At 39.8% G+C, this 23941-nt stretch overlaps 1 protein-coding gene and 1 long non-coding RNA gene across 6 annotated transcripts in view; one reads left to right on the forward strand and one right to left on the reverse strand.

Moving 5' to 3' along the window:
• Positions 1 to 61: 61 nt before the first annotated feature.
• On the forward strand, positions 62 to 23829 carry LOC139797682 (uncharacterized). 2 transcript variants are annotated; one of them, XR_011726551.1, is made up of 4 exons: positions 62 to 194; positions 6149 to 6205; positions 7401 to 7832; positions 15962 to 23829. It is a non-coding gene; the product is annotated as an uncharacterized lncRNA (long non-coding RNA). The 2 variants fall into 2 exon arrangements; XR_011726550.1 differs by lacking the exon at positions 15962 to 23829 and having other exon boundaries at positions 7401 to 9374.
• ITGA6 (integrin subunit alpha 6) overlaps positions 5435 to 23941 on the reverse strand; it is a 48961-nt gene continuing 30454 nt past the window's right edge. For 3 of the 4 annotated variants that reach the window (XM_071747337.1, XM_071747335.1, XM_071747338.1), the window contains 20 exons: positions 23609 to 23819; positions 22989 to 23182; positions 22759 to 22847; positions 21910 to 22037; positions 20088 to 20183; positions 19522 to 19583; positions 18001 to 18158; positions 16963 to 17118; positions 16186 to 16301; positions 15092 to 15281; positions 14924 to 15007; positions 14646 to 14725; positions 14449 to 14526; positions 14244 to 14346; positions 12364 to 12537; positions 11604 to 11702; positions 11104 to 11214; positions 10917 to 11015; positions 10444 to 10569; positions 5435 to 7452 (listed from right to left, as the gene is read on the reverse strand). In XM_071747337.1, the coding sequence (XP_071603438.1) occupies positions 7294 to 7452; positions 10444 to 10569; positions 10917 to 11015; positions 11104 to 11214; positions 11604 to 11702; positions 12364 to 12537; positions 14244 to 14346; positions 14449 to 14526; positions 14646 to 14725; positions 14924 to 15007; positions 15092 to 15281; positions 16186 to 16301; positions 16963 to 17118; positions 18001 to 18158; positions 19522 to 19583; positions 20088 to 20183; positions 21910 to 22037; positions 22759 to 22847; positions 22989 to 23182; positions 23609 to 23819 (2513 nt within the window). In that variant the 3' untranslated portion in view covers positions 5435 to 7293. Of the gene's footprint in view, positions 7453 to 9095; positions 9226 to 10443; positions 10570 to 10916; positions 11016 to 11103; positions 11215 to 11603; positions 11703 to 12363; positions 12538 to 14243; positions 14347 to 14448; positions 14527 to 14645; positions 14726 to 14923; positions 15008 to 15091; positions 15282 to 16185; positions 16302 to 16962; positions 17119 to 18000; positions 18159 to 19521; positions 19584 to 20087; positions 20184 to 21909; positions 22038 to 22758; positions 22848 to 22988; positions 23183 to 23608; positions 23820 to 23941 lie in introns of all 4 variants that reach the window. The other variant, XM_071747336.1, reaches the window with a different exon arrangement.

Here is a 23941-nt window from a genome sequence, read left to right on the forward strand (position 1 = left end):
GGCCCAGCCCCACGCTGCGACGACGGGGCGGAGGAGAGGGCGGCTCCGAAGGAGCGGGGTGAGGGGCGTCTGGAGCCGCGTAGCCCCTGCTAGGCCGGGTCGCAGTTCCTGAGGCGATCGCTCCGCTGACCCTGTGCTTCGGCTCTCCGGGAGAAGGCGGCGCCCGCTTCCCGAGGGAGCCCAGCCTCGGACAGGTACGGTGGTGTAACGGGGCGGGAACCCGTGAGAGGACCGGAGGCAGCTGCCCCTCCGCCGGCGGGGGTGAGGGGGTGGTCGGCGGCGGTGGCCAGGACGGCGGGGACCCTGCGGTGGGCTGCGTGTACCCTCCTGGGCGAGGCCGAAAAGTGCCCACGCATCGGTGTCGGTCTGGAAGGTTCTCTGAGGGGTTATCTGAGAGGGGTTATCTGAGAGGGTGACCCGTGGGCCCGGGCAGGGCAGGGCAGCGCTCTGCCGGTGCTGCTGCTTCTCGCCGCGGTCCGGTCTGGGCGGGCTGAGGCCTGTGGGGTGCGAGGGCGCCTCGATGGCAGCGGGAACTCAGGTCCCGGCGCCGGGCACCCGCGGGGCTGAAACAGGCGGTAGCAGAAACCCAGTGCAGTATTTTTCATAAAGCTAACTTTATCCGTATTGCTGCTGGCTGGTGTGAGGGCAGAGCCCAACCGGGGGGATCCGACCGTGGTTCCCCAGCCCTGTGCCTAAGATGGCGGAAGGGGCACCACGGCCTCTTCCCGCCTCTCACAGCGTCCAAATGAGAAAAACGAGGGGAGAGACAACTTTTGTTTCACTTATCAGGAAAAAGAGAAAAAAATACAGGGGAAAAATAGGTCTTCTGTCTGCAGATAAGCTCCCAGTCGGTCAACAGTGAATACAATACAAGCCTTTATTGGTTAAGAAGTACTTAGACCACATGTTGCACTAAATCACCATAAAGTGAAGTTTGAGATACCAGACAGTGGTATTTAGTAGTTTCTTGTCTTACTCAGGTAGAAAAATCCAGACTGTTAACGAAAGAGTTTAGTGTTGTTATAAGCATTTGTGGTAAACTTACTGAAGTGTAGATATTGAACCCTTTAATTCAAAGTGTATGCATTGCAGTACAATAGTGGATCTGCCCCTGTGTAATTTTCTTCTTTTATTGTGGATACTTGTATAGCCCCATATTAGGAAATCAGCTCTTAATGTTGCTTGGTTTTCTTTAAGCATGCTTTGTACCTGGGACTTGTTGGTGACCTGATGTTAGGGATTGATACCCAATGGCCTCCACTGGAGTTGGAGTAATTTTGATTTGCTATTTCTGTGACATTCAGTGCTCTCTTGGATGGCTTGAAGCCTATTAGAGAGATGAAGATTCCATAATGAAATAAGGACTTTTTTTAATGCCACACAGAAATACAGCAAGCATTGATTCTATCTACCTCCAGAGGTAATTTTCTGAGCAGTAACTGCACTAATAATGTGTAAGAATGAAGCCATAGTTCAGGAGTAGACTGCTTTATCCAGTTTGTAATCCAACTGTATCTCCATTTTGTGCCAAAAAAATAATGGCTTGTTCTGTTCTGGCCAGGCAGTGGTTGGCTGATGGGGCAAACGAGCACCTTGTCTGTCTCTGCAAGTCTTCTATAAATACAGGGTTACTGACAGTTTTTGCTTTGTTGCTGCTTGTAGGCTACCCCCCGAAGCACCAAGTAGTAGCTCATGCTACTCAAGTTGTCACAGTTTTGGATTCCTGCTTGTGAGTTGCTGTGCCCTGGTGAGGCTGCATCTGGAATTTTGTGTCCAGTTCTGGACCCCTCAGTTCAAGGACTGGGAACTTCTTGAGAGAGTCCAGCTCAGAGTGGTCAAGAGAGAGTGATTAAGAGATTGAGGAAAGGCTGAGGGATCTGGGTCTCTTTATCTTGGAGGAGACTGAGAGGAGACCTCATTAATGTTTCAAATATGTAATGGGCGAGTGTCAGGAGGACGGAGCCAGGCTCCTCTCAGCAATGTCCAGTGATAGAACAGGTGCAAGCTGGACCACAGGAGGTTCCGTGTAAATGTAAGAAAAAGATTTGTCACCGTGAGAGTGCACTGGAACGGGCTGCCTAGTGAGGTTGTGGAGTCTCCTTCTCTGGAGACATTAAAAACCCACCTGGATGCCTTGCTGTGTGACCTACACTGGGTGATCCTGACCTGGCGGGGGGGTTGGATTCAATCTCTTGAGGCGCCCTCCAACCCCTAACTTTCTGTGATTACTGCTTCTCAGTTGTAAGCCATCAATAGTTTAAAGCAGTGCCTACAAGCAGGAACTTAGGTAGTTGTAGATCGTTAGTTTCTCATGATGGCTCTGGATTGGCTTAATTTTTTATGTATGTATGTTGCTGTCTTGAAGCCTGATGTTTCAGCTTACATACATGCCTTGAAACCTGGCCTGCTGCCTAAAGTTATCATTGAACAGCAGTCCTCAGGCAGATGTGGCAAAAGCTGTCAGAGGCTAAATAAATCATTGCACTTTGCAAGCTAGACCCCATTCTCAATAATGTAAACAGTAGCCACTTAGAGCAGAAAAAAAATCATGTAGGTTGAGTGTTCACTAAAGTAACCATGGGTAAAAAATTGTGGATAATTCTTTAAATGCTGTGTTTGGAGCAGAGCAAGCCCTTTCTGTTTACCTAAAGGTGTTTTCTTGGTCTTGTTTAAACTGCTGATCAGATGCTGATCCATGCAAACATAGTCTGTTAAAACACTGGAGGATATCTTGAGTTCTCTTTCTCCCCCAGATCTTTTCCTTTCTAAAACCTGTTTCTCTCATTGATGATCTTCTGACAGCTTACTCTTGAGTTGACAAGCTGGAGTTTAGATGTGCCAATTTCTGTAAATTCTTATGCAAATAAAAAAGGAGAAATGTATTATATTTTATCTGCTTGTGTACTTACTCTGAACAAAGGCTTGTCATTGTCCTTAGATGTTTTTGTCAGTAAGTTCAGCTGCTTAGGAGTAAATTGGTTTGATGTGTCTTGATTGCTGTTTTTTAATCTTTCTGTTTCTATTGCAATAAGAAAAAAAGTTGGTCATATATGTGTAGGAGTCCCTGTATGAATTATCAAATTGTAGTCTTTTCAAGAAGAATGTGCAGATGGGCTTATTTATCTACTGCATAATTAAACGTGAGAGTTTGTGAATTTTTGCCACGTACAACTTTGTGACTCAAGATCAGAAGGCAGCCTTGTCTGGATATTATCTTATTATCTTATCATGGATAGTTTTTTCTTCCATAGGAAAGATATACTACGTAGCTACTGAAGCCAAGCCCTAATGTTTTATGGGAACAGGAACAGTGGTGTGTCACCATCATGGTACTTTAACTCATTGTCAGAGGTGGGATGCTGATTCAAGTGGATCTGTGGTCTAGTCCAGCACGACTCATTTTATATTGTTCCTCCTTGCTAAGCAGGAATCAGTCACATGTTGTCTTGTAAGCTGGCTGGCAATGGTGTTTCTCAGCTCTGTAATGTTAACTGTTGGTCCCTTCCACTCCCAAGAAACAAGGCAATATCTTGCAAACTTTTCTTTTAATCAACTTGGCAATTATGTTAATTCATATGCTCCTGGGAAAAGCGTTTGACTTTTCTGTCCTTTCTCCCCTATCCCCTGAAGACACTAAGAGTTAAATAGCACTGTGTATTGATGGCAAGGGGGATATATGCTGTTCTGTGATAGGTAAGCAGCAGCAAGGACACCTCTGCTTTTTATGAACTTGGTTCCCTGCCTGTCTTCCAGGACTTTTGAGGCAGGTCTGGACCTGAAAAGGTGTTGCTTGCAAACAGCCATTTTGCAGGGCTAGAAAGTGGAAAAAAGAAAACAGAAAGTGGTCTTAGAGTATGGAGAGGTAAATGGCAGGTCAGTTGTCATTGTTCCTTCTCCCCAGTACAGTGACAGTGTAACAGCCTGGCTGGGGTTAAGGCTGATTCCTGCAGCAGTGTCTGAGGGTGAGGAGTTGTGCCTGGGTTTCTTCTCACGAGGATCACAGTTAGGACTCCGGCAAGACTTATGAGGAGTATAGTATTAATTATGTATTAATTATGTAAATAGTATTAATTATGACTCCACAGCCTGGCAAGACAAATGGACATTTAAGGATATCCGAACACTGGGATGAACACTGAAGCACCTGCATACACAGCCACCATAGGGAAATACACTGCTGGCATTCTTGCCACACAGGGGTTTGAGGTCTGGTCAGCCAGCAGAAGCGTGTCCATGCGCCTCTTCTGGCTCAGAGCTCTGGCTGGATGCCTGTTTGTGTCACCACAGCCTCTTTTCCTGGGTTTTGCAACCAGCAGCTGACACTCTCACCTACTTAGTGCTCTGAGAAGTTATTTCAGTTGTTTGTAGATCAGCAGGTTTTCTGCTGGTGTGTGGTCTGGCAAGGCACTGGCATTGTCACGTGGGTACTCTGAGTGGGGACAGGAGTTCTGGTGCCACTTTGGGAACCTTCCCTTCTCCTTATGTGCCAACTCTGGACATGAGCAGCTGGGTGGGCACCCTGCTCTGTTTCTTCTTCCATGTATAACTTCTGCACAGGTGGTTACTGAAACTGTGCTGTGACAGTCCCTTGCACTGTAAAGTTCTAAGATATATTTATGTCTCCTGTACTGTGACAGTTAAACATATGTGAAGGTATTGCAGTTTACTACCGGTCTATTTATGAACCAGAGGCTACATTGTGCATTTTATATATATATATATGTGTAGACACAGACACATATATATATATATATACACACACACACTACACACAAATATACTAAACATATATAGCAACTATAGTACATTAGGTTTCATATATGCAGATACATATATTTTATGTGTATAGTATACATGAGCATTTATAAAACCTAATCTGCCATATTTGTATTATACTTTCTATGATCAGCTACTTAAGTTCTCCCAGTCTGTATTTTGTATTGTGGACAAATGTTTGTGAGTATAGTTATGTTAATATTTGATAAAAGCAGGTTGAGTCCATGTCTTTTGATGTCCTAATTTTGTCCACTAGTTGTATGGAATGTATCCACCTCCTCCAGTTACAAGCACACGTGTCTGGCAGGGAGCTTTTAGCAGTAGGCTTGGTACCCTGGGCAGCATGAATGAAGCCTGGAGGGAAAGGGTGGCTCTGCCCCCTGAGAGGTGACACTTGGTGCTCTGCCAGACTCCAAGCCTTCCTCTTACCAGTGCTGGAAACTGCAGCAAGCAGCAGGCAGCCTGTGAGTGTGAGATTGCGTGTTATCTCCTGCTGCTGCTGCCTTATCTGCACCTTCCATGGGGCAGGGCACTGAGAGTTACAGCACTGCAGAGAATGAGACAACTTTTCAGCTTATTCTTCTTGTGAACTTGGCTATGGCTACTTCAGTTAATTATGATAAGAAATCACTATTAGCAAAACAATGTTTAATTTAAAAAAAAAAAATTTATTTCACACTTCTATACAAATATCCACAGGTAATTTCTAATAATGGAATGATGTAGCATTGATAGCTGGTATGAAAAAAAACCTTTGAGATAAAAGTATACCAGTGACATGACTTGTTTTTCAAGAACTTCCAGTTTAACACTGCTAAGACATTCATGTTCTTAGGTGAGGGCCACAATCTGCTTTTAAATCCAAGGCTATTGCCAAGTTTCTTAGCCCCTGATTAGCCTGGCTTCTGATGCTGCTGAGCCTTTCAGCAAATAAGCTTGATTTCTGAAAGCTCAAAAACTGGGTAAGAGCTAAAATGCATGTGTAAAAGTTCATAAAATCAAAAAACAAAATACTGAAATTATTTAGTGGAAGGAAGAAGGGTATTAAATTAATATACTTTCTATAATGATAGGCGGCCACACCTTCCAAGAAGGTGTATTTAAAGTTAGCAGGTTTTTACCCTATGAGGGGAAAGAGTACCAAGAGGTTTTTGCATAGTTCAAATTACTGGCAATGAATGCGCATTCTTTTTGAGCAGAATTTTGTTTCACATGGAATAAGCAATTGTGAACTAAATCTTTGTTCTTAAATAGTACCAATGCTTTAGAACATGGGTAAAATAGTAAACTCTTTCAACTGTTCTATCAGTTATGTTACAGTAACTACATTACTAATAACACAACATTGTGGTTCTATTTTATCAACATTCAGGCATTCAAGAGGATTCAGTAGTCTCAACATGGATCAGTGCAGATCCACACAGTTAAGGTAAGTTAAGGCATTTACAGCCTCCTTCAAGTGCCATATAAAAGTTGCAGTAGTCAATGCCTTTTGCCAAACAGGAACTCCCTATGAATCAGAAAAGCTGTTGCCTCTCACTTCTTGCAGTAAAACTGTATCTAAAAACCCCACTTCTGCTTGGTGTCTGAATCCTTAAATAGTCTGAAGTAATATACAAATCATGTTACAAAAGACCTGATAATTCATATTACATAAAGTTACAGGTATCAGAAACACTCCCCTCCCCATCACTAGAATCAGTATTTACATTTTTAGAAAGCATTGGCACCTTCAGTGACTTATCAAATGTAGAGAAATCCTCAGGTCTCATAATCTGAAGTTCAAAAACATAGTGGATTTGAAGGTTCAGTTAAGTCTTTGGCCTAACAGTTAGTCAAAGACAATGATTTGTAACAAAAATAAATACAAAAATGACTAAAATATATACACAAGAAGTACATCTAATATTCAAGCCTCTCTTTTTAAAAAAAACCTGTGTATATTTGTGAGCAAGAATCATACAATCTGATCTTAAAAAAAACAAAGAAACAAAAAAAAACAAGCAACATGACCTATTGCACATGTAGTTTAAGATGATGCTTTTTGTTAAGCCCTAACTACTGCAGTATGTGACTAAAGTAGATTTGCAGGTCTTCAGATTGTACTTCAATGAAGTGTGTTAAGGCCACTGTATGTTTGTAATGGACTATGAACTTGGGGGAGGAAGGAGAACCTGTCTTGACCTTAACCTTGACCTTGCATACCAAGGAAGAAAGTTAGGATCACAGGAAAACGTCTGCTGTAGTGGTTTTGCAGAAAAAGACCTCAAATCAACACAATATCTTCTAAAGTGTGAATTAGATTTGAAGGGGAGAAGAGGCAGCCTGGAAATTAAATAATGCAAAAAAAGTCTGTTGAAGCAATTTTAACTGTGCAAACAAAAGCCTCAATATAAGTAGTAGTATCTACAATCAAATGGTGAACGTCCATAGTGTTCATAGGTCTAACTCCATCGGTATTCCATTAATGACAACATTAACCTCTATCTGAACTATGTGGACGAAGATAACTTTTCCCTAAGAATAACTTTCGTTTTCATTCCATTTTGTGAACCACTGTTTTGTCTCCAGGTCTTTGCATTTCCCATCTTTGATCTGTCGCTCTTCTTTCCGAATTCTTACAGCATGGTAGCGGGGGACGCTGTTTTCGTACCTAGAACGCTGGAAGAACCCGCACTGGGGCAGAGAAGAAAAAGAACACTTTAGGTACTCAGCAGCAACTTGAACTACAGAGGCAGTAAATTATTCTTTTGCACAGATTATACTGGTAAGAAAATTAAAAACAAGACCTTGTAGGCCAAAAATGTAGCCTACATAGCTATAAAAATATGAGCCAGGAGGTCTGCATTGGTAGTTCCAGCAGCAGTTGCTGACCAGTGGCACACTCATAGTTTGGTGATCTAACACCTGAAAAACTGTCCCTCCACCAACTTTTTTATTTTGTTCTGCACATTTTCAAGTCTTCTTATGAAGCTGTTCGTTCATATGATAAGAGAATTGATTGCTACACAAAAAAGTAGATACAGTTCAGGGAAGTTTGCCTCTCCTGATCAAAGGTAGGTATACACTTCAGTATTGTCCTGTATGGTGACATAATTTACATTTAAAAAGCTACAGAAAGACTTCCAGGGCCTTCAACAAAGTTACAGCAGGGACTTGTTTTTCAAAGCACCATCTCACCTATAGTCACCTGCACTAACTATGCACATTAAGTATTAGAACATGACTCATGGTTAGTTTGCAATAGGATAAAAACCAGACATAACATGAAAATTTTGGAATGTGCCATGACACAAGTCGCCTTGATGAAATCTCGTACAGTTTGTGCCCTGCAGTTTATTCAGACCCACTGTAAAAACAGATTTTGAGGAATGAACTTAAAAATTAATTTTCAAAACAAAATGGAGTGATGGGCACAGTGTTACAAGGATGATGATTATAGTAGCCAACTTGACAAGCTTATGGGTCACTGATGTTCCAGTTAAGGTTAAAAGACACTGTGCCATTCAGCTGTCAACAGATGTTGCTAGAAAAAAAATATTGAAGTGGGGCATGTATTGTCCATGGTATTTGGGGGGGGTTTGTTTGTTTGGCTAATTTAAGATATTGTTAGAACCTGAATAAAACAGAATTAAAAAAAAAAAAAGTTATGTCCAGGCATAGGCCACATCTTTACCAATCTCTTATTTAAGATTTCTTTAAACATTGACATACTATAGTTAAGAAATTCTCCCACCCCCAATCCCAAGCATCACTTATTAATATGTACATGCATGTAGGATCTTAGGTTAAGATTGGTAGAAGCATAAATCATCATGCAGCTAGTAGCTCAGCAGAGGAAAGTGTGTTCCTAGAAAGTATACTTCAGGATTGAACAGATTTTTTGAGAGCAATTAAATTCTCATTATGGAAACCCCTTTCATTATCTTTTAACATGCAGTAAAGATTAGTAAAGCAAGCTTATCTGTTGTCCACATAGGCTTAGCTTTAAATTTTAACTCTGCAGTGTTGATTACTATCTCTCAGGCTTAAAAACTTTCTTATACTGTTAAAACATAAATTTTAAGAAAAATACTAAAAACCATTGTAATAGATCAAGATGCTTTCTAAAGAAATAAACAAAAAGCTTTTTAGACCAAGGTAAACAGCTGTGTTTGATCACGTGCACCAGAAGTTGAAAATGTATTGACAGAATGAGCAAGCAAGTGCAGTATTTTGAAATCCAAAAGTTAATAGAACATTGCAATAGAAGCTTCACAGTTACCCACTGCAACCAGAGCACGTGCCACAGCTAAAAGTGAAAGAATATCATCAATTACCAATTACAGAAGAAGATCAATACTATGCATCAGAAGTAAGCCTCTCTTTATCAGATGGCTGAGCATGGATCTCAGCCTTGTGATACGTGGCATCGTAATGATCTTTCTTATTTCTCTTGAAGAAACCACACTACAAGGAAGCAAGAAATAATAATAGGGAAAAAAAAAATAAAAATCACAAGAACTCAGTTGTTTCTGTATCTGTGAACTTCTTGGACTAACTCCATCTGTAAAATAGAGTAACCTGAGGAAAAGAGTATTAAATATGTAATGCATCCATTTTTTTGTTGACTGCTGGTTTGTTTTTTTTAACAAAAACTGCTGTAAGTACATCCATAGCAACTAAAGTTGGCTGTGAAGAGAAGAAAGAAGCCCGTTCATGGAATAGAAAATTAGAACCAAAAACAAGTACTGCTTTGACCTGTGGAACACCAGCATTTGTCTTAAACCAATCACACAACTGGCTCTGAAATGCCATGTTTGTCCTTTGCAAGATGGCACAGTGTTTGTCATCAAAAGAAGCATTTTACACTGTCTGCCAGGTGTGAAAATGTGTAAAACAGACATGTACAGTAAGACCCTAGCAGTTACAACTGAACAGCCCACCCAGAGTACTTATTCATCCTCACCATTTGCAGCAGGGTCTGGGCATTTATTAGAAAATAGGTCAAAACTATCCTGTGGAAAGTCACATGCAGCAAACCATAGCTCTGCAGCAAAGAGACTTTCTGCAGTTTCTCCAGAAGAAAGTAAGTGACATAAGATATTCTTCACCTCTTCTTAATAACCTTTTGCTATCACATAACAGCAAATACTAACTGCCTCAGGCTGTGAAAATTAAGAATGAAAGGATTATGCTCTTATACTGGAACCAAAGTTGGTTGTAAAAGTGCAAAAGGTAGTTAGAAAAATAGCTTCCCAATTTTTTTTGTTTTTACATACTTGGCTATGTATTATTTCTGTACCCTTCATCTACTAGTAATTTAGCTGTATTTCTAGTGTTATGAGAACACACACTTGCTAAACCATTTGTAGAACAGCTCACATGAATTTTTACACCTAACTGCAGAAGCCCCAGCTAGCTGTACCTATCTGTTTCAATGTAATGATGGTCTCTGAACCAAATACTCAAGTTTTGCCATGCACTCAAAATTCTTTGATGTGGAATGAGAAAATTTTCACATCAAGTCTTCCTGTTGCAAAACAGACAGTGATAAAGGCACTGTATGGTGTTGACAATTTTGCTTTAGTTTAAGTCCCAAATACAAACCAAAATACTTAAGCATTTGCTTTCTTGTTAACTGTAGACCAGAAAATGTAAAATAATTATAAATTAATAAAAACTCACCTTCCATAGTAAGAATACCAACAGTGCAAGCATCAGTATTCCAGCAAAAATAGCCACTGAGATGATCCACCACGGTACTCCAGTATAAAGTGCTACTGGTTTTGCAGGGAAGACAGTAACACGTACCTGAGGGAGAAAAATAATGAAGACACAAAAAAGCATTTCAGAAGCATCCATGTGCAATATAAAGTGGCAATTTATACAGTGTTATCTGTTCTCTAACAAGATGTCTCCTCTCTCTCATCTACATCATGTTTCTGAAGAAGTTGTTCGTTTTTACTGGTATCATTTCAATATTGTAAGAATTTTTTCCCAACCTGATTAAAAGGTAAAAAAAATAATTCAAAACTAGGTTTTATAAAGCTCAAGTTTTAGCTACTTTTGTTTTAAAATGGTTTAGATTTTTTTTCAGTCTTTGAGATGAGCTGCAAAAATCACAATAACATATAGTTGGCATCTGATGTTGAACTCACCTGAGCAGCTTCATTGGTTAGTTTAACGTTCTTAGCTGCAGCAGGAACACTGATTGAAGCCCTAACAAGGATGTCCAGGTAGTTCATTTTGGAATATTCCTGTTCCCAAAGAAAATACGGACATTAGGCACAGAAAAATAAAGAGCTCTGACCTTCCAAAAATGTTAGGCAAGAGGACTTGACTTACCTCTAAGAAAGTACTGTTCCACAGTCTGGAACGCAGCACGATAGATGCCTTGCTGTCTAAGTCTTTCAGGGGACATTTTATGTCCACACAGCGTGCGTTCACATTGCAGTCCTGCAATTACAAATTTCCAAGTGTAGATAAAAACAAATCCTCAGAAATTGTTCAACCCCCCCTGCCACAGGGTTAAAAATGGGGTTACATGCATTGTATTTATGTGCAAGAACAGCAAGAAAATCTGCTTGTGCTGACAGCAACAGGAAAAATACAGTGAAGATGGTATTACTATTTATTTTAATGTAGATAACTATGCAGAAATTTTTTCCTATTTCTCTCTAATCAGTAAATAATCTAAATGTTCAAATTTTAAAAGCAATGGCACTTGGATTTAAGGTAATAATAAAGACAAGACACCTTCTTTCAACCCTGCAAAACTCAGAAAAGCCCTCTTATGAGTGCAGGAGAGGAATGTGACAGGACTACAGTTGGTGCTATAAACTTACCAAGGTCTTGTATTTTCTTTCTGCGAATAAAGAAAATGCCTTGCTATCTGTAATCTGCTTCTCTGCAACCTCACGTTTCCTTCTTGAGTTGTGGGATTCCTAAAATAAAGAAAAAAGAAGAGTTTTACTAGTTTATCTTAAGTATTTCTTAACTCTGATCCCATATAAGCAGAGAAATAAGTTCAGTGAGCGTTTTCTTGTTCCAAGATGAGCACGTGACTGAAGTCAATATATATCCCTATTAATCTTCATTTATTGCTGATAGTAGAGTCAGGACAAATATTACAATTTGAGACTACCAAGTCAACTGACTACTTTCTTTAGTTGGTTAAGGGAGTTTTAGATTCAGAAAGCTTTCAATGCTATTCCCATTTTTGTTCTAGAATATTAATGTTACTATGCTAGTAGAGAAAGATTGTGCTAAGTTCAGTAGATGCATTTTTAACTGTAAACTAATTACACTCACTGACAGTTGTATTAACTAATGTAGTGATCTCTCAAGAATGGGTTTATGTGCATGCAGTTTCAATGATGAAAATAAAAATTCTTCCCAAATTACCCGAATTATCTTAACACTCTGTGAAAAAATAATGAAGGGTCAGGGCTTAGGAAAAAAATCTTGCTAGATAGGCACAGTGAAGGGCTATGAAACTCTTGCTTGAGAAATTCTGTATTTGTTGTAAATAAATAAATTTAAGTGGAAGCCCTTTCTTTTTAAGGGCGTCTTATGTTCATCAATACATAAGAGAGGGTAACATACCACAAAATGCAAACTATTGATTTCACCATCTGGTTGACAGGAGACTTTTTCCAAGCCTTTGGAATCTATTTTCATCAAATAAAGCAGCCATTTGCCATTGCTAATTTCTTTCGGCCACTGGATATCCAGAGAAGCAGTACCCAGTGTTTTCAGTGGTCTGCCCAAATTAGTAACCTGTTAAAACAAACATTCTTTAAGCTTTGAAATACTTTTTATAGGCATTTTCCTCTCACCTGAAGTATTACTGACTTGGGCAGGTTTTAAGCATGCAGCTAACATGAAATTTAAAAGACGAAAGATAGTCAAAACAGGGTAGAATGTCAAAGTATATCAGCATATACTAAAAAAAACTGGCACACTTGGATAGCAAGTAAATATAGAGTTTAAGCATATAAGGATTAAAATTCCGTAACATTAATTTTAAGCTCTTTATTTTTAGATATGTTCATGTGAAGCACTAACAACTCCAATTTAGAGTTAACAAATCATTCAGTTACATAACTGAGGCAAATTTCAAGTTTTGAGGATCTCTGACACAGCCAGCTTTTGCGCTCTTAAGTCTGGAATTTGTTTCCCAACCTTTTTTTGCTTTCTTAGTGTTGATATTCATGATAGCAACTTCTAAAACAAATACTCTGACTGCTTCTAGTTTAATACACGTATGCAGGTAGAAAAAGAAGTGAAGGATTGGCAGAATTAAGCTTAGAACCACAGAATTAGAATTTTTAGGCTTGGAAGGGACCTTTAAGATCATCTAGTTCCAAGCCCCCTGCCTTGGGCAGCGACACCTCCCACTAGATCAAGTTGCTCAGAGCCCTGAGCTGGTCCAGCCTGGCCTTAAAAACTTCCAGGGATGGGATTTCCACCACCTTTCTGGGCAACCAGTTGCTTGTAGGCCCCCTGTCAGATACTGGAAGGCTACAATAAGGTCTCCTTGGAGCCTTCTCCTCTCCAGACTGAATAACCCCAACTCTCTCAGTCTGTCTTCACAGGAGAGCTGCTCCAGCCCTCTGATCATCCCCGTGGCCCTTCTCTGGACACGCTCCAGCACGTCCATGTCCCTCCTGTAAAAGGGGCTCCAGAACTGGACTCAGTACTCCAGGTGGGGTCTCATGAGAGCAGAGCAGAGGGGGAGAATCGCCTCCCTCAGCCTGCTGGCCACACTTCTCCTGATGCAGCCAAGGATCTGGTCAGCTTTCTGGGCTGCAAGTGTGCACTGATGGCTCATGTTGAACTTCTCATCCAGCAGCACCCCCAAGTCCTTTTCCTCAAGGCTGCTCTCAAGCCAGGCACTGCTCGGACAGTATCAGTGCTTGGGATTGACACTTGAATTCTGACAAAACTGCTACGTGCAAAGACAGCAGGGCTTGCATTAACAACAAGAAAAAACAAATCTCTTGCTGATTAACAGAGCTTTTACAGAAGTCTTCTCCCTGATTTATAATTAAGAAGACAACCAAATGGCGTAAGAGACTCACACATTCAAAGTGGCACCTGCAGTGTCATCTTATACCCGCTCAATCCTGCATGAAGTCTGTGTGCATCTGCTAGCACCTGGACATGCCACAGTCTGGGGTCAGGGTTTAAGTTTTGTTTCCTACCTGCGTGGGGTTTTATGCCCTACAACCAAATGTGCATGAACTGCTTCCCAGAAAAAGTATGCAGCCAGCCTTGGGCCACTTCCTTAAAACAGGATCTTACAAGGTCAAGCCCTGAAGAAGCTCCAGTCTGCAGACTCATGTCCTGATCAGAAAGTCAGGATTTTGGTACAAGAAAAGTCAGTTTTAAACCCAGAAACTCTTCCGAGTATTCGTAGGCATTAAAAGAGAAGCTGTTAATTTGATTAAAAGCAGACGTTGGCATTAATCTAAATTACTTACTCTGAATTCGTATTCTATGAGGTTTCCAATATCATCCTCAGATTTCATAGCACTCTCACCAATGATGTTACCTCCAAAATACACCTGAGAAGGCTTGGCAACTCTGTTCAGGTGGTGTGGAGAAGCAGAATAATTGCAGTTATAATGAAGTCTGCAGCAAACTGTCCCCCTGTCCCGCCCATTTTTTGGTGCTATCAACACTTACCCACTGAGTGATAAAAGCAATTCGACAACCACTTTAGCACTAGCTGTAATTGGAGTTGAATTAACTTGAGTGCTTGTCCTACAATGAGAAGGAAACAATACTGTTTATTTTACACTTTACTATTAAATGGCTTTTGTAACTCAAAATGTTTACAGCTGTATATAAAAACATTGCATGCACACGCAAAGAAAACTTACGTTTCCAGCTTCAGATTAATGTCCAAGTCTGATGTATCAACATTAACTTTAGTGGTACTTAAGATCAGATAAAAGGTTACCTAGACAAGAAAGCACATCCAGAAAATATATTAGTAAAGTTTATGAACTATTTACATATGCAGCACTTTAGAAATACACCATCAAGTTCTAGAGAGAAAAAGGTCCACATCTAATTTCCAGTTATGACAGACAGAAACTCTGAGTGACTGCAGTCAGCCACCATATTTTATAACCTGAGTAAAATAGGTGCAACTTACGTTGGAATTTCTTTTGAAGGGATTTCCAAGTTCACACTCTGCTTGAGACCCATTTTGGTTAGCACCACATGTTAGCTGTTTTTCCTGATTAAACAGAATATATTTAACAGTAAAAATATGCAGAAGATATATAAAAATTTTAATACCTTTTATTTTAAAAATACTTACAGGATAACCCCGCATCTCCCTGAATGCAGAATATGTCAGACTGTCTGGAAAAGTTGCAATTAGTTTAGCTTCATAGGCATCTTCACCATCTTTTTGTGGATTTTTTGCATCAGATGGATTGTTTGTCACTGTTATTTCCAGGGCAATGTCTTTCTGGTCTTTCAGAACAAGCACGGGCACACCCTTTTCACTGCAGAAACAAGAGTATGCAGGGTTGTGTGCATTAGGAAACCAAGTGCATATGAGAGCTTGCTTCTAACTATGGTTTACCCAAATACATTAGGGAAGAATTACTGTTAGACCACATACCCGTGAATGGTTGCACATTTTTCCCAGACCAGTATTTCATCTCTGAAAGCAGCCAGCAGCTAACAGAACAGAAGAGACTGATACACCCCTCAAGTAGCCAAGAGTTTGTATTTCTAAACCAGCACTTGCATCTGGTCATGTTTATTAGTGTTTTCTCTGAATAAACCTACTGACCTGCTATTTTCTTGTTACACACGGTTTTGGCTTCCAAGACAGGTTATGGCACTCACTGCTAACAGTGACTGGCCACTGACAGGAAGTAAACATACTGCCTTTTGGTTTGGTTTTGTTTGGTTTTGTTTTCTTTAATTTCACTGGCCCTCCACAGAGCAGGGATGCAGCAGGGTGTTAGGGGTGTGCTGCATGGAAGTGATTTCTCTGTTCATGTCACACTAACTGCTTATATTAGGCTACTAGACTTTAGGCTATAACACTGTCATACTTGCCATCAAATTTCATCTCAGAAATAGTTAAAAATATCACACACAATGAACTACTGCACAGCTGTTTTAGAATCTCATTTCTCCAGAGGTTAGAAACTTTTTCTTTCCTAACTTTCAGCTCGCACCTGTGAAGTTGTCACCACTTTGTATCCATATGAATCTCTACCACAAGCTCATCCCAACTCCCCCAGCTTCCCCACCCTGACACATCAGTACTACACAGGGCTGCCTTTGCCAGACTGACAGAATGAAGCTGCTCTGTCTCCCCAAACCCTCTCCTAAAAGGTTTTTCAAACATTTCTTAATAATGTGAATTTTAGCAATGCATTAATTGAGGCTTACATTGGTAAATAAGTAAACCTGTCCTCATTTCCTTCTCGGCTGCAAAACCGGTACTGAAGTTTCAGATTGCTGTGACACTCATTGTCTTCTCCACAACCTTCTTTTAAGAATTCCACCTGAATAAAACCAAAGCACTTTTACTGCATGCTACATGATACAAGCTTAAAACAAGGTTTCTGATGTGCACTGCATAAACTGTCTGCAGTGACACCTTCTTGGAGAGTGTAAGATTTTAACCTGACTCTTCTTGACTGTCCAGAGTTTTTCTTGGTGAGACATAGTTCTTGATTCTCTTAACACAGAAATCTAAATGTGACTAAAAGGTACACTTCTAATGAGGAAACATGTTCTTAAGTCTGACTCATCAATGAGCACTGAGGAAATGAGATCTATATACCAAATATATTCTGTCTCTTTTACATCACTGCTGCAGAGCTCTAATGTTGTTATAGCATCCTATGCACAGAAGAATTAGACTGAACATTATTTTTTGATTTTGTGTTCACAGCAAGACAACTGTTTTTAATCAAAAGTACATTTCCTCCTAAACCTGTTGTGTAGAGAAAAAAAGACTAGCAACTATATCAGCTTCACTTTTTTTGGCAGAGAAATGCAGGATCTAGTTCAAAACATTTTGCAACAAGTTCATAACAAAATCTAACATATAGGGCACACTCCAGTTATTACCTTTGGTCGCAACTTAGCTTTACCTGGTCTTTAAAATTCAGTGATTTATCAACGTGCAAATTTATGAAAAGTGTTGTATCAAAAGCTTACTTTTGTGGTCCTTGTTTCAGATTCATTTGAATTTAGAATTGGTATAAGATCTGGAAGTGCTCTCTCTCTTCTCGTGGATGGTAAGCTTGACTCCACTCCAGCAATTTTTACACTGACTGATATTGGAATGGGGCGTAGCTTATCTTTAATTTTTTCCTGTTAAAATATTTTTAATTACATAGTTAGTGCACAGTGCAGAAAACGAAAAACAACCCAGAGACTAGCTTCTGATATACATTTTAGAAGAAGTAAACCAAAATATTTTCTGCTATATTTTACAGTATGAAAACTGTTGATTGTATAGAAACCCAACATTCTCTAAAAATGTGCAAGAACACCAGGACCCTTAGCTCTACTGTCTTATTTTTTTCCTAGCTTCCTATAGTCTGATGAATTCTCTCACCATTAATAATTCCTAGGAACAACAGACAGTAACTCAAGCAAGTGAAATTTACCCTACAACAGTAAAATATCACACTTTCTCCCTGATGTGTAAATTGGAGATCTTTAATTTGCTGTGGACAAAACCAACCTTGGAGGCTCATCACTGCTGAGCTGCCAGTGGAGGTCTGTTCAGCTCCTGGAGCAATGCCATCTTCAGGGGCCAGTGTAGCAGCCAAGTCAGGCAGCATACACCAAGCTTTCTTGTCCTGCCTGTTCACCCCCTCCAAAACCAATGAGTTAAAATTCTTTTCCTTGCCAGTCATACCGTTACATTCTATAATTGTTGGAAACAGCTCTCCATTTCTGGCATTTACTCCCCCTCTGTTGTTCTAAATTAGTTCAGCTCCACTGACATCCGGGAGTGTGCTCCAGTGGCTACAACTTCTATTCATAGTTTGTAAGAAAGGCAACAGGAGGAAGCAGCATGTGTGCAGGGAATAGTAAAGTAATGCTTAACACGGTGGTTTTCTAGTTTTGAAGCTTTATATTGCATGTAAATTAAGTTACATAGAAAGGTACCATGAGGCTGAAAAAAAGACCCTCCTTCATTTTAAATGGATCTAAAAGAAATAAAAATAAAATACTCTGCCTCACCTGTAGTACAAGCTTGGTTGTCACACACTCCTTTGAGTTCTGCCCCCTGAGGGTTGTACTGGCAGTGAACTGATCAGACAAGTGGTCTTTAAAGCGTACCCGGGATGGCAGACCCAGCTGCCTCCTCTCGTTTTCTGCTTCAAATGTATAGTTGATCTCTGTATGAAGAAATAAAGCAGGCCACTATAAAAGAAGAACCCTTGCCTTATTAAAAAGAACTTTTATCTTACATAGGTATGGTCTCACAATTTTATTCTACAAGACTGTTCCATCCAGTGCTGGGCTTCACAAACTCTTTTCAGTTATTTACAAAACTTTCTCCATCTGCCAGTTTTGTCCCTCTCGAAGTGAAGCCAGGCACCCTGTGTGCACGTACCTAATGGAACTTTTGAACCAAATGTTTTTATTCCTCAGTACAGCATTACTCGGCATGCAGAGTGGCTGGAGGAGCTGCAGTTGCTGCTGAGGAGCCACTAGAGGGCCGAGCTCCAACACCTTGAGAATTCTCTGACTCGGCGGTGCTCCATTCCTCTTTTTATCCCAAGTAACACCCAAGCACCCAGCAGGATTTTGAGGCAGACGGTTAAAATTTTATCACAGAAAGCACAAATGTGTCTAGAGCTTTCTAGCTGCATGCTGAGGCATGTCTTCAGAGAGCTGAACTCTGTGCATCTTTTAATCATCTCTGAATTCACCAAACTGATTCAGTATTGCAGGGAACAGCACCAAGTGTGCTGGGCCTCAGGACCATGCAAATGGGCACATGAGTGACCTCTGAGAGCTTCAAGTGCTCAGACTTGCTGAATGACCAGGACCACATTCAAGCACATGTTACAGATTTTACAAGTAACTAAAGAAACTCAGCACAGTAGGAGAAGGGATGTTTGGGCTTAAAATTCTTCTAATTTCCTTTCAAAATCCTACAGTTTTCTGAGGTATAGTAAATGCAGCATTGTAACAAGGGAAAAAAGCCAGAGACATGAGAAAGTAATGCTTTACATTTTTAACTATATTTATGGCACAGTCTTCCTGGCTCCTATTAATTGAAGTGTTTTCAATTTCAGTTACTAATTTCCATAAAACTATTTTCATTAATACAGAACACAGAGTAAGTGTCCAGTAAGGAATGATACTTACAATGATACACAAAATGGCCTTTTAAAACTATTTTTGAAAGCAGCAGTAACCTGAAGAAGCAAAATGTTTTTGGTTTGTTTGGCTGCCATTTGGTCACTGAGAGTTACATGGTTACATGGCCTCAAAGCTTCAATTCAGTCTGACATTCACAGGACTTCCTAACACACCAGCATGACTTTAAATACATTATTCTAGATACAGATAGTGCAATAACTGGTTGACTTTAGAATTGAGTCACATTTTAAAACTGACAGTCACAGTAAGACAGATGAGTCACTAAATTTGAGCACTATTCTTCCTTGAAGAAAAAGATTTTTCTACAGAAAAAGACCAAAAACAAACCAGGAGACAAACAAATCAAAAATATTTATCTTCAAAACTTACTTATTCTTGGATTTAAATCACTGGGGTTTGCAGAATATTGAAAACATGCTTTCACATCCATCCTGGAAAAAATGCCAAGAAATTAGTATTAACTTTAACAAGGCATGGTCCAATAGTCTGAAAGGTTTTAATAGTTCATTGGTTGATACTATCAGTCTTACCAGTGTTTTTCATGCTAGAAAAGTAATTTGCTGCTTAGTAAACTGAATTACAAAACAAGAAAAAAATCATTAATAAGCAATTAGAAAAATATTTTCTGGCATTTGCTTTTACATGTCTACTCATTAGAAAATTGTACAGGTTGAGATACCTGTGTTAAAAGTCTTTAAAAAAGTTAAAAGTAGCAAATTCATTTTCAAAACCAAATATAACGAACAGAACACATTCCACACCTTGTCTTTAGCACAGTAGTCATAGAAAATTCAGGATGTCAAAATAATCATACATTTGCTTAATCTGTACAAGTTTTGTCCCCCTTCACTTTATCATCACTGACTGAATGGAATTTGGCAACAGAAAACTCAATACACTGATACTCCTGATATAATAAATTTCCTAAAAGTTACCATATTTCACTAGGGTCCTCAGGGTTCTTCTTCTTTAGATCAATTCTGTCAGGCTGCACTGTAATGCTTCTTTTAATGCTTATCACAGGCCGAGATCTTCATTTGAGGAAAAATGGGAAATGAAAAGAAGGAGTAAAAAAAGGAAAGAAAACTTTTTGTTAAGATTAATGAAATAATTCATGTGAATCCCAGATGCCCTCCATGCATGCACTGATTTGCAACCAAGAGCCCCAAGACACACCGAGGTTGGTTCTGATAATGGTTAGAAACAAAAGAGAACTACTTAAAGCTAAGCAAAGCAAGTCACAAAAAAAAAATACAATTGTATGAAATGCCTGACAGGGAAGGAGGGCACACTAATGTGATGTGCTTGTCATTTTACACAGTTATAAAAAACATAAAATTCAAATTGATGGTTCCCTCTCCAATAGTAATTGTGAACACAACTGTAGGTCCTAAAGTTCACTCAAATCAATGTTCTCAGCAGCTTTAATGTGGAGCCTGGGTGGCTGTGGGAAATGATGTTTTCATTTCCTGCCTCTACTGCATGTAGGCTGTAACCATAATTCAGCCTGACAATTTTTTCCTTCTCTTCCTTTCTGGAAGGGACAAGAAAAGATAATTTATGTGAACAGATGAATGAGCTGATCCCACTCTTGCTGAAGCATCTAATGGCTGCCTGACAAGGCCAGTGAGCTACCTCCTCCTTTTCTAGCAAATTTGTCTAACTGGGCCACCCTTTTCACAGTTCATCACCATAAAGGTTTTTGCTCTCACCTCTGTAAAAGTTTTTGTACTAACCTTATCAGCAAATTGTAAAATCTCCCTTTGAGTAAGCAGAATGGCTAATAATCCAACCAACTTCCCTTCCACTTACTGTGTGCCTTTCCACAATCAACATGATTTGCTTTTGTTGGGTGCTATTTCAGTGTATTTAAGAACATTCCAATTGTGTACACAGATACTGTACACCTGAGAGTTGGGATCATCAAAAAATTGCAAGAAAAGGTCATTCTGCCTGAAAGGCAGTGTTATTTCTCACGCCCTAAATTGAGATAGCCAATTTTGGCATTTCTGCTCCTCCTCCTTTGGGACCTGACAGCAAACAGGAAAGATCTGAATTGAGGCAGCTCTGACAGCTCTGATGAGGAGACAGCCCTCTTCCTGCTCATTACCAGTGACTCAACTCAACAGTACATTCAACTGGAGAAAAAAGGAGAGGCCTGCAAAACACTGTGGCCTCATCCCTAAGGCATGTGCTATGGAAATCCCAAAGGATCCTATCTGCAGGGTTTCCCAAAGCTCATGGACCCCACTGCAACCTCAGCAAGGCCTTGTGCCTCACTGCTTATGGATCCTCAGCTGCAAAAGAGGGGGTTTGTGTTGTTTTGTTCTGTCTTCAGTAAAGCAGGAGTAGAGTTCCATAACAGTGGCAAACAAAAGCCCTTGCACATGTATCAGTTCATATCTCTTTTCTTAAGACAAAAGAATCAATTATCACTCTTAAATCCATCAAAGGACATGGGCACCCAAATGAGTTACCACAGGGCAAAGCTGGGTATAGACACACCACACACATCAGTGCTCCACAGCAACTCCCCACAGTCACACTCTTCCCCTGAGCTGATTGTAAGGCAGTTTCTCTATGAAAAAGGGGAAATAAACGAACAAACCGATTTGCGGAATTTTTCCCCCCCAAATTCCACCTTCTAGAAGGAAAAATACACTCTAGACCAAACAGCTTTTTGTTACTTCTAGGTAGTTTGTTTTTAAAAAACTAAACCCCAAACTTCAGTGTAAGTAGTTGCAGTCTATATAATACCTGAACACAGATACAGAATCTGAAAGGGAACCAACAGCAATATCAGGGTAGGAATTTTTATCCAGGTCCATGTTTCCAGCAATAGAGTAACCAAAGAAATTGGTGCCTGTTTTTTCACCATCAAGAATCTAAAGAGCAAACAGATTGAGGGAATTCAGACACTTAAAAGCTACAAAAGTGAATTAGGTAACAAGTGAACATCATCGCCTTACTGCCAGGGAAAAAAAAAGAAAAGAGGAGAGATACAAGGAAATAGGATCTCTGTGCTCACACAAATGACACTGAAGTACCAAGATGATTTGCTTAAGTTATTTGCAATAGCAGTGACTACCAGAAATCACTGCTTTGCATAGAAATGTTGTCTGGCTTACCCTTTTTTTGTAGAATATATGCAGTATAGGCACTTGAAACTATTCTAAAGTATTCTCAAAAGCATTCTAACAGTATTCTAGGAAATGGAATCAAGACTGAACAAGACTGAACTACTACTGAACATAGTAGTCTTCAAGAAAACAGAAAAAGGCATAGAGATTTTTAATTTAAAAAGTGAAACAGTAGCAGTGAAAGAAAAAATGAGCTATCTTCAAATCCCAAAATTTATTTCAAGTAGTGTATCTACATGCCTTTTTTTCTTTTACTACATACACTGGTTCCAATGGACTGCCCCCAAAAGAAAGATGTGTATTAAAATCAAGAATTCCTAATCGTTCTGGTCAGCAGTGCAATCTTTGAAGGGTCCTGTGGCTTTTCTGCATACCCACCACCCCAGTAAAAGGATTAGAAAGGGAAAAGATGGATTCCTGTCATTCCTTTCATTTTGTGCAAGACATATAGTGAAGGTTTCATTACCTGTGCTGGTTTTGTACTTATGCCATTCTTGGATCCATGATAAATGTATACTTTGCCAAAACCATCATATGGAGCCCCCACTGCAATATCTGTTGAAAATAAATTACAACATCTAAAATAGTTTTTACGCTTTCTGCAAAAAGAGTTTGCAATTGTAAGGCAAAGATGTTCCAACTCTGGCATTAGCAAACAAGTCAAGCACATTTTAATTGTAATTATTTTTCCCTCACCTGGATATCCATCTTGATTAATGTCCCCAATATTTTCAACTGCAAGACCAAACATGGAGTCAGTGGTTCCATTTAAGCGAACAGGTTTTACTCCTTCCCATTTGCCCTGCTGGTTAATGTAGATGTACACAGCACCACCAATATCTCCACTTCTGTCAAAATACTGTGGTGCTCCAACAACAATGTCTTGCCACCTTAAAGGAAAAAAAGCAGAGTTTTTATAGAAGAACTGTGAAAAATAATCAACCAGACCTTGGTCTCAAGGTCAGCTGGCCAAAGAGCTGCAAGACTAAACTGGTTGAGCAACAACAGCTCCACTGATGCTGCACACAGATTATATTCCCTCTGTGACACACAGGGATCTTCCAGAGCCTGCTCTGGGTATGAGATTTGTTTCTTCCTTCTTAGTTTAAACTAATTGTTTATATTTTAACAAAACTCTTTTCTATAATTAGAAACACAGACTGTCCCAACTGGTTCTCTGATATGATTGCCATTTCCTCCAGCAAAACGTGGAAGATGAGATTTGCCATTCCTTGAATCTAATGGGAAAAACCAAAGAAATAAACCAGACTGCCACCCCCCATTAGCCAGGCAGCTGGAGTTAACCCAGGCCATACCCATCATTGTTGAGATCCACAACAGCAACATCGTAGCCAAAAGAGGAGGCCAACCCTTCTCCTTCAAACATGTGCTCAAGTGAAAGAGCTCGCTGATTTTTCTCTTTTTTCAGTAAAACAACTGCTCCGCTGTGATTGGCTCTTGGGGCACCTGACACAAAAGTCATCTCATCCTGGGAGACAATTCCTTTACCAGAGTCCAAAGAGAACCCTTTAACAGAGAAAGAAATAAAATATAAACAGGCAAACTAACAGCTTGCATTGTTAATAGGCAAAATAAATTTCCCTACTATATTAAAGTGGTATATTGAGCAGAAGTTTTGTCTAAAACAG

This window comes from Heliangelus exortis, chromosome 6, assembly GCF_036169615.1.
Source record: "Heliangelus exortis chromosome 6, bHelExo1.hap1, whole genome shotgun sequence".
NCBI lineage: Eukaryota > Metazoa > Chordata > Aves > Apodiformes > Trochilidae > Heliangelus > Heliangelus exortis.